Consider the following 16,100-nt stretch of genomic DNA (forward strand, 5'->3'; position numbering starts at 1 on the left):
TTTAAAGAATTGGTGATGGCTCATGGAAAACTCTGGAAAATATTCTGCTTGGGAAGGGATCCCTTCCTAGTGTGTTTGTGTGCTTTTCATCTTCACTTGTCCTTCCTTGCACTTAATGAACACATGAGTTTTGTTTTGTACCTTATCCAGAGCTAATCCCAAATTGGTTTGTAAAATTGTAGTTGTCTCCATAGCATTCAGTTGATGCCAAAGACAAAATGGCCAAAGGTCAGGATAGTTGAGACCTGAGTAAAACAGTGCTTTAAAAGTCACTACAAAGCAGGTAGGAGTTATTCTGGATTTTAGACTCATTGATGTCCCACATTGACCTTTTAACTTAAGAAGAAAAGGAAATAACAAAAAAACTGTTACTCTTTATTTTATGAAATGCTCTGAATATTTCCTGGTTCTCTCAGGACCATTGAAAGCATCACTTTGCAACATCACCATTTCTGTCAGTGGTTTCTCAGATACTTCCAGAAATCCAGGAAGTACCAAGACTTTCAGTATGGGAAGAGTTAACATTTGAAGATGGTTTTATTTTTTTATTTTTTTTCCCTTCCCCTGTGATCTCATCCTGTTTCTCACTTTGGAATAACTGGCACCAATCTCGGTTCTGCTAATGTTGAGGATTTTGTCCATCTCACAGCTCCTGAGTTTATGCAGTAAAATGAGAGAAGTCACAGCTTTTATTGTCTTTACATCAGCCCAGCTCCTGAAGGAAAAGATGTAAATGTGATTTTAAAGACTAAAGGAGTTAAAAGGTTGAAAGAAAGCAATGGTTTTAATTGTGATTTAAGAAGCAAAGCAAAAGCCCAAACCCACACAGCCATTTTGCCATTTGCAGTCTGATGCAGGCACTTGGAGTGGCCAAGCTGACATGCTGTGTGTTGCCAGCTCCCTCTCTCTTCACCCCATGCAAGTCAGGGGCCTGACCGTGGCCATCTCTCCAAGTGCCACAAACCCAGAAAAAAGTGACTAAGCATAGTTCAAAGAAGAGTTCAAATATCCTGAAACCTTGGCCAGGCTGTTCCTGATGGTCTCAAAGTCTCTCTGTGACTGGTAGGTGAAGGGGGCTGTTTCTGTGGGACATTTTTCATGCAAACCAGTAGCAGAGGGGCTTGGAAGGGGACATCTCCTAGAGGCAATGCCTGATAGTACGTGGTATTTTGTGGATCATTACTCTTTAGAGGTACTTGTTGTTTGTTTGGGCAGACACTTTTTCCTCTTTTGAAGTTGTTGCAACATTTACTAAAGTCATATTTATGCTTGGATGGAAAAGTTGCTGCTCTGCACCCTGGAGACTTGTCCCACTCTCTTGAGATACAGGATTCTGATTCCTTTTGCCAGACTCTTTTCATGAGGTTATGTCAAGAAAGAGACCTTTAGAGAAGGAAAAAGCTATTACTTGCTTTAAAAAAGGTGTAATTAGTTGCATTTCGGTTGGCTAAAGGACCATCATGTGATGTTTCAAAAAATTTGGTTTCATGGTAAACAAGTTAATGGATTTATGCTCAGTTGCACTGCGCTTTCAAAAAGCAAAATGGCCCTAGGGCACGCAAGTAAAATTTAAACACTTTCCTTGTTATTTTAAAATAAGTAAAATAAAACACACTGTCTGATTTTCTGAACAATAGCTTGGCTTCCTGTGGTGGAAAAGTAACCTCAGCTGAGAATTAAAGCCACCCACCTTTGTCTTCAGGCTCCAGAGCAGACAAGTAACTCGCTCTTTCCATGGTTCCACTTTTATTTTTATATTAAACTCTTCTCCTCCTCTTCTCCATCTTGCTCTTTTTTTTGCTTTCCCATTTGCTTTTTTCTCCCACTCAGTCATTCTCTTTTCTCTCTATCTTTTCTTCGCTCTCTATCCCAAGAGGGACACTTCTGTAACACTTGAGTCGTGGATGTACATCCACATGCCAAAGAGAAACAGAAATGTTTGGGCTTGGATCGGGGCCTTCATTTAAAGGCCTGTGTTAAAGATCTGTGAAGGCCTGTAGTTACTTCCCAGCAGCTTCCCCAAGTTTCAGTGCCATTTTCTGCCTTGGTGCAACTTGTATTTGTTTTGTGTCCACCCCTATTACTATCTGCAGCCCGTCTGGCTTCCCCTTCTGTAACTGAGACCCTGCATTGTAGGCACTGTCCTCACGGGTTTGCCCACGATCACACATGAGAACCTCAGCCTTGATGAAGACCCATGCTCTACTGTAGCACTCCTAACAGCAACAAAACGTGCATGTAGGCTAAAGGCCTCATTTGTCTCTCTTTATGCAAGTTTTTCATACTTTTGCAAGGTGCTAAATGTTGCTTTGCAGATAAGAGCAGCAACATTGTACCCCCAGGGCAAGGGAACGGGAAAGAGCTGTAATTATTTGCTGCAAGAGTTTGGTCTAGCTAGGGAGCAGCCAACTACCTTGAACTGCTGGCAGCAGGTAGGTAGTTGGCTGTTTTCTGGCTAGAGCAAGCACTTTGCAATCTGCTTTGAACTATTCTGTATCTCCCTGAGGGGTGAAGACAGTGTGAGAAATAGTGGTTAATACAAAAAGCTTGGTATTAGATTTTACATTGACTTAACACTCTTGCTAGTGTTTGTCTTCTCTCCTGAGAATGTTGATGCTTGAAAGTGAGATGGAAATAAATGGGAGTGTGTATGCATGCTAGAGAATTATATTCTGCTGTTTTATCCTTGAAGAGTTGCGTTTTTAAGTTGCATGGTCCTGAAATTTGCATATGCTAAGGTATGAAGTGAACTTGCTTGGTCTGTGTTTCTGTGCTAGGACTGACTAGGGTTGCTAAAGACAGAGAAGAGGGATTTGCTGCCAGCGTGTTCCCTTGCATACTGTTCAAATACATTCAACTCAACTTTCTAACTCCTGGGGCAAATACTTGATACAACTTGCTGGGTTGGCAGTTTTTCTTGAGCATTTACAGGGTGAAAGGGCCTTTACCCTCTCTTCCAGCTCTTTCTTGCTAATCCTTTTTTGTTTATAATTTTGCTCAATAAAGAAGGAAGAAAGCTCTTTGAACTGTTTTGTCATAGAGAATGAGATCATCAGTGAAAAAAATAAAAAAAAGGAACAGCTTGTTCTTTGTTCTTCTGTGAGGTGCCACCATTCTCCTTTGATTTTAGCATCATATCAGTGTTACATACACAAGGTTTTGGAGTGGGTTCAAACAAACCAGATTCCCAGATCAAGGAGCCGATCCTTCTCCAAAACCGCTGTGTGCCTAGTGCAGCATCATGCTGAGGGAGACCTGCCTTTTGTAGCTCTGTCACGTGGTAAACTTCAAGAGGGGATCCAGGCTTCTAGAAAGTTTGAGGAATGCAGGCCCATTATATTCTACCATTCTAGCAGCCTACATGATGGTAAACAAAAAGGGAAGTTGTCTTCTCTGTGTGCAGTGCTGCAAGGGCATCAGAACTGTGTTGTCTGCAGTAAGGTGGCAACAAATCCTGTCCCTCTTGCACAGAGCATTGGCCCAAGAAGAGCTTTGGTGGCTGAGTGCCCAGTCCTTTCCCTGTTTCTACTTGCAGACCTCAGGAGGAGAGCTTCTCTTTGCAAAGGGCCTCATTATTGGGTTTTGCACTGCCATAGTGTAATTTCAAATAATACTCCTGTCTCTCATCCATCTCTGTTGCCGTGTGTCTGTAGTTGCAGAGAGGAGCTAATAGGGTACAGCTGGTTAATAAAACATGCATTGCTTGAGTCTAAACTGCATTCCCTGTTGCTAAACGTCTCCCAAGTAGCAGCTTTGTAGTGGTAGAGTTCGAATGGGATGACAATTTTGCACCCACTTTCAAATGAAATTATTTTAAATGAAAAAATCCCAGAGATCCTGAGTGAAAAAAGCCATCCAAGTGCCTTCAGCATTTTTCATTGCAATAGATGCTCCCTTCAGCTCTTGCTTTAGTATCAGCATATGAAGTGTCTGGCTTAATCTCCTGTACATTCTTATGTAAATTTCTTTTTAAGAAAAAAATATCCTTAAACTGGTGGTGTATACCTAGCTTTAGGGGTTGTTGTGGAGCTTTAGCTTCGCTGTAGGAGAATTTTAAATTTGGGGTGAAGCAAGTCTGTGGTTTGTAAAGTACTTGTTTCTGTAAGAAATTTATGGTATAAAGTCTATCATGATGGGGAGCTACGTGCCAAGATTTGAAGCCTCTATTTGCTGGAAAAGGAGATTTCTTAATCAAAACGAAGGTGGAGTAGACCATGTGTAGCAGCCTGTGGTGTGTGGTCCGTGTGGTGTCCACCCTTTCCCCCTTTTCTCTGCTCTCTCTGACAAGACTTTTTCAATAAATGAGTGCCAGTTTAACTCTGCCAGTTTAACTCTTTTCCTTTCATTCAGGCCACATTTTCTTTTTTTCCTTTGGAAATAACACAAGACTTCCAATGTGAAATGTTCCTTTTGTGACTTTGTCATAAAAATTAATGAGACTAGAAAAACTGTTTGTGGACCTGGAAGAGAATCCTAGTGAATAGTATTTCTCTATCCACAAAGCTCTTTCATTTTAATTAGCAAATAAACCAGGAGAGAGCAGTAGGCAGGTACTTCTGTGCAGGCTTAGGCTGGTATTTTGTCTAACGTGTTCAAAAGCAATGATTTGAGAGAAATCAGGTTGGTTGACTGCTGTGCTGTATCTTCAAGTTCTCTTGGTCTGAATTTTTGGGGGGTGAGGGAGATAGGGTGATTCATACTTGAGCAAGACAAACCCAAAGAGCTGCCAGTTTGCATTATGTCAATGTATGTAAGAAAATATTTAGATAGAATTTCCATTAAAAGTTCAAAAGCAGGGGGCTCACGCTGACCCTGGCTTTTAGAAGCTCTGGTGGGAAACCTGAATGAAATTTAACTCTGCTCAATGTGTTTTCATTGGCTGACTCCATGTTTTATTATCTCATGCAATGAGATCTTTCTTGGTTTGTCGATTTTCTACTGAGGACAAAAAGTTCATGTATGTAACAGTGCACATATTGAATTAAAGTACGATTAAAGGCATGATGTAATGACCCCCTCTCCTTTTCCTTTAGTCAATATTTGCCTGCAGGGTCAATACATTACAATATTGACTTCAAAGTATTCAATATTTTTTTACCTTCTGAGTGTGTTGGCTTCAAGTGCATGTAATACTAAACCTGTTGGTTGAACTGTTGGTCTAAGACTTACTGTCTAAGTAGTTTCAGGCTTGGGTGCCTAATCCATGTAGAGCAGCTTTCAAGGCATGTGATAATATCACAACACAGCTGTAGGCAGCTTTCTGAGGTGAACCTTTTCTGAGGGGAGTCTTTTCTCCCAGCTTCCTAACGAGTGGTGGAATTTGTCCCTTGGTGTGCGATGGGATTATTGCCCTCTCCCCCTGCTGCCATCATATTTACTCTGCAGGACCTTCCAGTGACTGTAGGTTATGTGGACAAATCTAATCCCCAGTGCTCCCATCTTCCATGTGCGTTTCTGCTGCCTTTACATCTGTGGTCTGTTGAGTGTACAAAAGCAGCTCAAAAAGCAAGATAATACTTTACGTACTCAAAGTGCTACGCAAACATGGCTTAATAAAGTTAAGTTAAAATTGTTACGAATCCAAACTCGCACAGAGCGGGTTGGTGCTCACTTATATGAACTCCCAGCTGGGGGCACAGTGGGCTGGGTGGCTCTCCTAATATGAGCTTGCACCTTCTCATGCTTCCTCTTTGCCTGTATATACATTTCCTTTCCCACTCTGCTGAAATCTAGCACCGGTACCCATCCAAAGGGCACATGGGCAGATGTACAGCATAATGATGGCAGCTATAAACCATTTATCTTTCAAAAATGTGACACTCTAGAGAAAGGCTTTGATCATATTCTTTGCAAGGCATATAAACAAACAGGGTTGTCACCAGCGTGGTATCTTATTACGTTGTCTTTTTAAAAAAATTAAGGAAAAAAAAAATATTTATAGATACCAAGAACTTAGTGAATTCCTCCAAAGAATGAAATGTTATAATTAGGAACCCGCTGCACTTAGAACTATTCTACAAATAAGCACCTCAAATCTAGCCTAGTCTTTCCAGAGAAAACAAAGGTCAATAGGCTTCTTTGAGGATTAGCAAACCAGAATTTCTTGGACCAAGGTACTAATTACTTCCAAAGCTGAGGATGATCACTACTTCCAAATCCAAATTATTGCCAAAACCTCATGATAAACTTCAGTAGTACTCCCCTCTAGCCTAACTTTTGAATTAAGATACCTCTAGACTGGACTCTAATTAAAGGATAAAGAACCTAATCTGAAGGGAAGGCAGGATAACAGTGGGAATATTCTGCTTGTGGAAAGCTGCACTTCTGCGTAGCCTGATCCAAAGTCATTTAAGACTTCCCCGGTCACCAGCAGCAATTTAGGCTCAACCAGGGTGAAGTGGAAACAAGTGCAGCTCTGAGAACCCAGAAACATGTGTGACCGGCTGCTCCATACCTGGGAAATGGTGTCCTGCATTGCCTGTGTGCTTGCAAGGTGGGGTCCCATACTTCTTGCTTACTGTTGTCTGATAGCAAAGGGGTGAGGACTGGGCTCACTATTACAAGCTCCCAGTTGGAAAGACTTATCCACGTGGTTTTTAAGGGTTTTCATATATCCACCGCTGTGCTTGAGGATTCATTCATATGTGTATTCACTCACATGTTGTAGCTACAGTGGCTGTGAATTTGGTAGTGTCCTGAGAGTCCACACGTTTCATCTCAGATGGAAGAGGTGGAAAGATGGAAAGAGGTATCATTTTTGTGAGATCTAGGCATAAGGCAAAAAGGTTATGTTAGCACTGGGAGAGGGAGGAGAGGGGTCAGAGTTAAATATGTCAGCAGTTCATTTCCACCTGCCGCCTACTGACTTCCTTGTGCAATTTCAGGGAACTTCGAAGTGGGTGTACACATCGCGGATGTAAGCTACTTTGTACTTGAAGAAACAGCACTGGATAAAGTAGCAAGCGAAAGAGCAACTAGTGTCTATCTAGTGCAAAAGGTAAGGACAACTTTCCCTTTTTTTGTCTGACAACTTTGTCTTCTATTTACCATAGATTTATTTTAAAGGTTCGTTTTCAGATGCCCGCAATCAAAATCTGGCTATTCTCGCAGCAGACGTACAAAAATGAGTAAATTGATGCAAACACAAGAGCTAACATAGCTGCTGACTACCTTGGAGCTTACGGAGAGAGCACAGGGTGAAGCAGCAGTTTGTGACCCTGTGTCAGTGGGCAGAGACCCAGGTGTGCTAGGGCTTGCCAGCTCAGGACCAGCTCCGTGTGAACGGGAGTCTGCTGATCTGGAGCTAGTTCAGGGCCCAGAGCTGCATAGCTACATTTGCACCATGCTGACCTGAGATAAGCCTGACAGACCCAAGCTGGCTTGTCTGCTTTGCTGTTGGGAGCTTGAAATTCGCAGATGTGGTGGTGGTGGAGAGTTTTGTCTTTATCTTCAGTGCAGTAGTACTAGCTAATCCCTCCCAGAAGTGGATGCATAGCAGAGTAGGATGTAAAACACCTTGTGCAATCTCACATCTTGAGGTACAACAGAAGGTTCACACTCTTATTTTATCTGGGTATCCCAAATACTCGACAAATGGTGTTCTTTCATCATGCAATGAAAAGATACTTGAAATTGTACAGATTTTAGTGTAACAGAGCCAAATGTTAAACTCAAGTTTAAAGTTGACTTCTAAGCTTTAAAAATTAATAGGTTCAAGTTCAACATTATCAGAAATGAAACATCCAGGTTTTGTCTGTGGCTGTCTCATTTTCAGTTGAATGTGCAGAAACACTTCCTAGCTCATTGGATACCACCGGCACTGTGCGTGCAGGGAAGCCAAGAAGCTTGGCTGTTAGTGTCCTGTGTTGGCTTGAGGCATCAGCTGCATGAAGAGGAGTGTTGAGGGCATTCTCATAGGAGCAGATTAATCTCCCTCTCCCCACACTCCCATTCAGTCAGGCTGAAGTCCTTGTCTCTGCAGCCCTTTCTGGGATGACAGGGCATCTTTTGTATAATAAATAAACAAATGTATCCTACTTGCTGCTTCAGATTAGGAGTGATTCTTCCCCTCCCTTCCTGGATGTTCCGAGGGTTGCTCTCCAGGGAGGGTCTTGTAATGATGCTTGTTCCAATAGCTTACTGTGTCCTCTCCACACTTTCCAGATGATAAAATGATTTATTTTACACTACTGAAATGAAATTAGTGGTTTGATATCAAGCTGTTAAGCTTTAGTAGCTGTTCTGTAACTTTCCTTGGGTAGAAATAGCAAGGCACAGCTTCAGGGGGTCTCAGTGAGTCTGGTGGATTTTACGTCTCTGTGAGTATGGGTTGCGTGGAATAGCCTTAATAGCAATGCAGAAGTGCCCGAGCTGGGTCAGTGGTAGTGAGACCAACAGCACACAGGTGCTGCAGTGTGGGACCAAGGAGTGGCTGCACTGGGAAACACCAGCTGCCAGTGACTTGCTGTTCTCCAGGAGTGGGAAGCAATGTGTATCTCATGGAAACAGCACTTCTGGCACTAGAGTCTTCCCAATCCTACAGTCTCTCCAGTGATAAGCCCTTGGCTTCTGCGGTGTTCTGCTTCCCCCTCTGATGGATGACTCAATGGCTGTAGCTCACTATGGGAGATGTGGGCTGGCCCAGGGGGAATGTCACTGCAGGGCAGCAAAGCTGTAGTCCAGGAAGATGTTGTCGCAGTATTTCCAAGTCAAAATACTGTGGTTTGAAGGCATGTGATTTTTTTTTTTTAAGGGAGAAGGAAGACTTTTCTATGGAAAGGAGGCATTTTTCATGATAATCTAGTTGAATTCAAAAGCTAATCGAATTTTCTTTCAAAGTGCTTTTTTCCCCCCAGCACTACCAGTCAGTCACGTGCGATGCCAACGTTAAGTTATCCGTTGCCCGTAATCTTCAATTGCTTTTCAACTACCTTGGCCCAGCAGTCAGGATTAGTGTTTTACCCATACTTCTGCCCTGCAGAAAATGTATTTTAAGAATGCAAACTAGGTTAGATGATGAAATGGTCAATATTTTAGTTGCAAGAGATGAAAAGGAGAGAGGGAATGGGCAAAGGAAAGCAGCCAGGCTGTCTGAAACAAGATGGTAGCATGAGTCTTGTAGAAAATATGCTTTCCTTTGAAGGAACTGTTTCCTAAGACAGCTGTGATTCTGCTAGAGGTTAGCACCATGCTAATCCTCCCAAAGAAGTTAAATAAAGCCACATATTTAATTTTCCTGCACCATGTATCCAGAAGGGGAGTTATTGTGTAATTGCTAGCAGTCTATTTAATAAAAGTCAAAAGTGTTTGAAATAAAAGTGTATCAGGTTTTAAGAAGCAAGAAAACCTAAACAGTTTCCTCTTTTTTGGCACATCTTACAGTGTTATTTTAGGTGTGAAGCAGCTCAAGTGAGAGGTCAGCCATAAATCCCTATAATATTTTATTGGTCCTATTTTATACTGGAGATCAAAGATCAGAACTGTAAGCCTATCTTTCACATTGAGTCCAAGGACTTCGAGACATTCACTTTTGACACCAGCAGGTTGTCAGGGTGTTGATATTTTGATAATCTCAGGCTGAGTAACAAAGAGTTGCTCAAAATCTGAATTCATGGAAGTGTTGATACAAGTCTTGAGCAGAAATCTTGGCTCATAAACAAATTGCCTATTTCCTTTGAGTGTCTTAGTGTGTAAGCAAGAGGCTTGCTGAGCCCACCCCATTGTTGGACCTCGGCATCCTCCTCCCAGCTCTGGGGAGAGCAGCTGATGGAAACTCTTGGTTAATACAATCCCTCCCCATCAGACCGGCAGTGGGAGAGGGGGTCACCCCCAGAGTCAGCGGCGGTTGTAACCAACCGAACCAAGCCTGAGCAGGCAGCCAAAGCAGGGTGCCAGCAGAATGAGGTTGTTTGAAGGGAGCAAAGCTGTCTGTGCGACTTTGTGAAAATAAGGGGGTTTTCTTAACCAGAGTTTGTTCCCTTTTCCCTTGGTTGACTGATCGATTTTCCCCTTCCGTTCCTTGAAAAGCTGCTACAGCGAGTCCATTGATGAGAGCTGCCCTGGCTAACCTGCTGTGAACCTGGCTGGTGAGTCAGTCCTGGCTGCAGCAGATGTTTCTGATTTTAAAGGGAACGGGAAGTTTTATCATCCCAGTATGCATGTGCTCCCTCCCACTGCCCAGCTCCCTAGGAATGAGTCTGAGCCTGGAAACTCGCATTTGGTTTCTGGAAGCACTTTATTAGCCAAAGAGGCAAACCAAAACAAAACCAAGGGCTCTCACAAGCAGGAGGTTAGATCTTCCCATGTCCAAAGCGAGTCCACCATGCAGAGGAGCCAGCTGCTAAGCAGTGTGGCCAGCCTTGGTTAGAGGTCCATGTGTCCACGCTGGGACAATGATGTGTAGGAAACCCCCCAGCCCCAGCAGTGCCTTCGCTTACTTTGGTTTTCCCTAGCTGCCCACCGCTTTGGTGAGCTGGGACATGTGGCTGCCTGCGGGGAGAGCCGATAACGTGGAGGGAGGCTGTCAGGCAGTGCTAGAGCACTAAGTCTCAAGCCGGATACAGTAGCACTGGAGATTTCACATGTGGGACTTGGAAGTAGGGGGAGAGAAATCCTTTTTCTGTGATTTGATTTGAAATGCAGACCCACAGCTGCGAGCACTGTGGATATCTGCCTTTCACTCAAAGAAGTGCCCTTTTCCAGTATCTCTTGGGCCCTGCTGGGCTTGTGGGGAGAGATGATGTCTTTTATTAGTCTGACTGATAGAAGGGGATGAAAACCAGACAAGCTCTCACCACCAAAGCCTTTCTTCAGCCCTGTTTTCTATGATACATTCATTAGAAAGGATTTCCTGGGGGCTGTAGGTCCTTTTTTTCATTGTGAAAGTTTTTTCCCCTAGCCCTGCTGGGTCTCTCCAACTGCATTTCTAGATTCAACTACATTTATACACCTGCCCTGTTCTAGCTTTATGATCCCTGTATAAGCTGAGGTGACTTTATTTTCACCTGCAGTAAAATCAAGCTGAATGATGTGATCCCCAACATAGGCACATCCTTAGCAATTTGCTAAGGAAACCACTTCACGCTGGAGGTGATAACCCTCGGCAGCGTTTCAGCTAGCTGGATTTCTGTGTGCCGTGGCAATCCACAGGGCAGCTGGCAGACACTGCTGTCTCTTGGCAGACAGTCACGGGAAGGGCAAAGTATTTAAAAGATGCCGGGCAACCTCTGGATTATTTGAGGTGATGCTATGCAACTCTGATATTTTGCAAATCTAGGCATTAAAGACGTACTTAGGGAAATCTCCTCTCAGAGAGGCGTCTCCTTCAGAAAGAGATGGAGATAATCCTATTGCAAAAGTTCCTTCTGGGCAACCCCTGGGATAACTCCTGAAACATCTCGCTCTCCCAGTGTGACACAATTGTGACATCTTTGTATGTTAAATGCTGGGCTTGCAACTACTAAGAATCCTTTCAGCCTGTGACCATATCATGTTAAGGAAAAAGGAAATGTGTATTTATAACCTAAATTTCTCTGCTTTGTGACAGTTGGTTTATTTTCCGTGTAGAGTGTGAAGAGGAATCGTGATCTTAAAGCAGAGGCAGGCAGTTAGCCAAGACTGTCATGGTGTTGAAAACAGGTTTCTTCTTTTAATTCAGTGAGGTAGATAAAATTGAAATACCTTGAATGCAAGGTCACATTGTCTTATGTATGTACTTGCTGAGCCCAGGAAAAGGTTGAATTCTTGCTCTCCTGTGACGCTTCCTCCATGGCTTGGGTTAAGTTACTTTGCCTAAAGTTTCTCTCCTGCAAAACAAGGGTAACGTGGGTTGATGCTTCCCTATTTAACAGTAGGTTTGTAACAGCTAATTGCTTGGTGAGTGTTTAGTGCCGTACTTATGATCTGAGTTAAAGCTTTGCTTGTGTTTCACATCATTGAAAGCCCTTCCATAAAATTATAGCCTCTTGAATTGGATATTAATCCTGCTCAAGTACACTTAAAACAAGCATCCTGTTGTTTTGTTCGGGCTGTTCTTTGTGGATGGGATTTCAGGTTTCATGTAGGCATTTTTGTAGCAGACTGTTACTGCTGCAGGAGATGTGAAGGGAAAGAGGGTGTGCTAAGGCACAGAAATATTCAATAAGTACAGACCATTATCAGATAATCAATCACAGAGAGGGGGAGAGAGAGAAAAGCTAGTAACTGGAGCTTTTAATTTGGGTGGAAAAGGGCACAGGAGCTTTTATTAAATTACTAGCACTTTGTTCACTATGACCTGAACTTCAGGGTCTCATGGTGGTCATGGGTGATCTTAGGCAGGCAGGGATTTCCGATAGTCTATAAAGCTGTTTTCTCTCCTTTCTGGTATGGGTTGGCACCACTCATGCTAAATTTATAACTTTGTGGTGTAGGTCCTTCCAGGCAGCATGGCAGAGCTCACGTACTGGATCTGTGAGTTATTAATGTACCAGTATTGTTAACATACTGCTCACAACTGGAATAACAGAGTTGACGGCCTTTGTGTTGCGGGAAACAGCTTATCATAATCTGTGCCCTTGTGACCTTCCAGCTGAACTAGTGCTGCTGATTCATGTTGCGAGTGACTCCTTGACAGTCACAGGCTGTACAGTTAACCTTTTGGCATTAATATGCACTGCAATTAGAATGGATTTATAGCCATCATCTGGTGCCAAACCACAAATGTGATTAAATATTTTAAGAGTCTTTCCTTCAAAGCAAAAGGTAAATACAAAATGTGTGCACTTGAGGAGAAAATGGACACCTGAGACTTTTTTTCTTACTCTTTTGAAGAACAGTAGTACCCCTGGAATCCAGGTAGGAAAAGTTGTCTCTGAAATCACCAAATAGGTGTGTCAGAGTTTGGAAGAGCTGGGGTTTGCATGCCAGTTGGCTTCCTGCTGGTCCTATATTTACAGGGTGGCACACAGAGCAATCAAAACGGAAACTAAATTAAATATCTAAAATATTTTACAGCAACCAAGTAGGGCATTTCTCTCTGTGTTTTTCTGGAATGCACCAGCCCACATTGCCACTCAAAATAAACAAGAGGAGTAATGTGGTTCTTCTTTGAGGGCAGTTATTGCTTCTTCACAAAGGTAAATAATGAGAAGGGAAATAAGAGTGTGAAACTCTAATAATTAGGTTTGCTTCATTAAACAGCTGCTACATATTATCTTTACTGCAGACTTCACCTGGGAAATAACTCAGGGATGGTAGAAACACTTGGAGCTGCTCAGGTTTGCTCTAGTGTGAATATGCCCCAAAGCTTTTGCTTTGTTGCTGTAGTCAGGTGAGTAATTTGTGGTTTGGTAATTCAATGTTCAGCAGCAGAAATATTGATTAGTTGTAAGGAATTAGGACACAGGTTAAAAAAATCCCTGCCAGAAATTTCTGTTGGCTGACATTTTGTTCAAACAGAGTTGAGTATAGTAAAATAATAATTGTTCTCCCTCTGTTTGCAAACACCATGTTCAATAGTCATAAAACAGGTGCTTTTGTTTATCTCACCAACATCTATATGTTCCTGTCTCCGCTACAAAGCATGGCTCAATTTTTATTAAAACCATGCGCCACTCCTGTGATGCATGGGAGAAGTTTCATTTATGCTTTGCAGGGAGCAAGACTTGCATTACTTGCCTTGTTACACAGTATTCAGTGTCAAAGCAAGAAACACAGTTCCCAAATCCAAGCTCTTGAGCTCCTGACTGCTAGGACCATGTTTCTTCAACATCAAGTTTCCTGATGTGCTGAGCCTTCCTCATTCTTCCCACTGCCATTTTGGCAGTGGGAAAGAAGTGGAAAACAGGGCAAACTTTGTGACCTTAAAAGCTGCAGAGTGAAGTGTTTGCATAATGAGGATGCAGGATGCTCCAGGATGCTTACTCCATTCCTTGGAGGTGAGCACCGGGAGTGATTCCCAGGTTGCAGACTGACAGGTCCCTCTGGTCTCATTTAGGGACAGGGCTGATGTGAGTGTTGGTGGCCTTAGCCATGTCTGACTTCCTCTCATTTCAGAGGATTTGGTTTACTTAGTTATTCCGTGCCAGTATGCTGTTCACTATGTAATGTAGCTCTGGCATGGGTGATGCATCCCAGAGCTATGGCGTAGCCATTCCTGCCACAGAGAATGTGATCCTGAAGGTTTAATGCATTTTCTCCTTTGTCCATTATTGAGCCTGTCTTTTACCAACTGGTCAGGGAAGCTTGGCTACAGACAGGTCTCTACTAAAAGCCCATATTTCACCAAGACTCTCTTCTCTTCCTTTCCCTTCCCTTCCAGGTGATCCCGATGCTTCCGAAGCTGCTCTGTGAGGAGTTATGCAGTCTCAATCCCATGCAAGATAGGCTGACGTTCTCTGTGATGTGGAAGGTGACTCCAGAAGGCAAGGTACCTCAAGTAGCAGACAGTCATTCTGCTAATCAGTCCCCCCTCGGTGGCCAGCCCCTATTCTTGCAAACAGAGTGGTAAAAATGCCATCCCTTAACACCCAGGTGGATAGCAAAGGACTAGTCAGTGAACAATACTGGAGGATGTAGGACTGACCCTGTATCTTGTCTTACTGATGAGATACCATGGAACTTCCAACTAGAATAATCTCACAACATGGTGGGGAAAGGAAAAGTATTTGTGTGACTCTCAGGAACGGAGAATTTCCTGCTCCTTGCCAGGTCACTCATCCATTTAACGTCTTACCTCCAGCAGCAATTTGAAGCTAATGCTTTGGGTGGGACAAGATGTTTCCCCCTGACTCCAACCCTGCCTTGTACTCATAGGCAGTTGTGCAATGCACTGAATGCGGGCAGTATCCCTCTGTGGACTCTCTGGTAAACAGACTATTTCATTCTTCTTCAGAGCTGCAAATTACATCGATCCAAATAAAGTGTGACAGCTCTTCAGCAAAGGCACAGCTCCATCCTCTGCATGTCTTATTTCCAGGGAGCAGTTGTGGAGGCTGTCTGTCAGTGCAGCAAGCTGCCTTCAGCTGCCTGTCAGCTCTCCCCAGGTCTTCATTTCTCTCCCTGTTCTCCTCCCACACTCTTTGTAACCCTAACAATCACCTCTGGTGATCACAGGGTCCCCTTGCTAATCGAGGAGGGGTAAAGACTGCCACTACCAGAGGACTCTCCAATCTATGCGAAGCACACTTTTTGTACTCAGAATTACTTTTTTTTAACCAGTGTTGTGCTCATGCACAACTCTGTCTGTGAAGAGTATTTCTTGTGCCAATTTGGTGATTTTTCACAAAGATTAACTTTACTTCCTTATTATTGTCCATGCTGCTCTAAAGGATACCGAATCTTGTTTTGTGCTTTAGCAAAATACGGTTGCAGTCCTATAGCTGTATTTCTCCAGTGAGTCCCTGCTCGGGCACTGCGGTGGGTTTTATTTGTTCGTTGTGAAAAGCGTTCTACTTCCTATAGCGGCAGCATGATTACTCATGAGGCCTTCTAATAGTAGCTACTTGGTGGGCCTTTTATTGACTCTGGTCTTTGAACAGCTAATAGTAAAGTCTTAATTAAAATAAGCCTTTAATTAAATCTTGTCTCTTGTCCCCTGCAATATATACATTTATTTGCTTTTCAAACAGTGTTCAGACCAACCCAGTCTGACCAGTGAGAAAACAGAGGAGCTGCAGTATCAGCCTTACACCTGCTCAGGGAGCTGATCTCTGGAGGAGCAGTGGTCTGGGCCACGGCCATGCTGCCCCTTGGAAATCAAACTGCCTACGGCCATCTCAGCAAACTGGTTTCTCCTAGGAGGCCTTTCGGGACTGCAGTCTTAATCAAGGTCACTTGATTTGAATATCAGGTGAAGGCCAGAGAAGAATTTACTCCTTCCAAGAGGAAAAGTGCTTGCAGGGCTTTTGCCCAGCAGGGCATTCTTTTAAGAGCTTATCTCTTGGGTTGAGTGGGACAGAATGTGTCTCCTGTATTTCTAGGTGTTACTGTAGCCTAATCTCAGTGTAAACAGGATCACATGCTCTCCCAGGCTCTGCTGGGTGAAAGGGAGGTGAGTCAAAGGGCCCAACACAGCCTTTGAACCTCAGCTGGTGGGGGAAAGCCGTGAGAACACTGACATT

At 43.3% G+C, this 16,100-nt stretch overlaps 1 protein-coding gene across 3 annotated transcripts in view; it reads left to right on the forward strand.

Moving 5' to 3' along the window:
• DIS3L2 (DIS3 like 3'-5' exoribonuclease 2) overlaps positions 1–16,100 on the forward strand; it is a 197,026-nt gene that overhangs the window by 111,186 nt on the left and 69,740 nt on the right. For all 3 annotated transcript variants that reach the window (XM_069792502.1, XM_069792503.1, XM_069792504.1), the window contains 2 exons: positions 6,885–6,997; positions 14,300–14,407. In XM_069792502.1, coding sequence (XP_069648603.1) covers positions 6,885–6,997; positions 14,300–14,407 — 221 coding nt within the window. The remainder of the gene's footprint in view (positions 1–6,884; positions 6,998–14,299; positions 14,408–16,100) is intronic.

The sequence above is a fragment of the Haliaeetus albicilla genome, chromosome 9, assembly GCF_947461875.1.
Source record: "Haliaeetus albicilla chromosome 9, bHalAlb1.1, whole genome shotgun sequence".
In the NCBI taxonomy this organism is placed as follows: Eukaryota; Metazoa; Chordata; class Aves; order Accipitriformes; family Accipitridae; genus Haliaeetus; species Haliaeetus albicilla.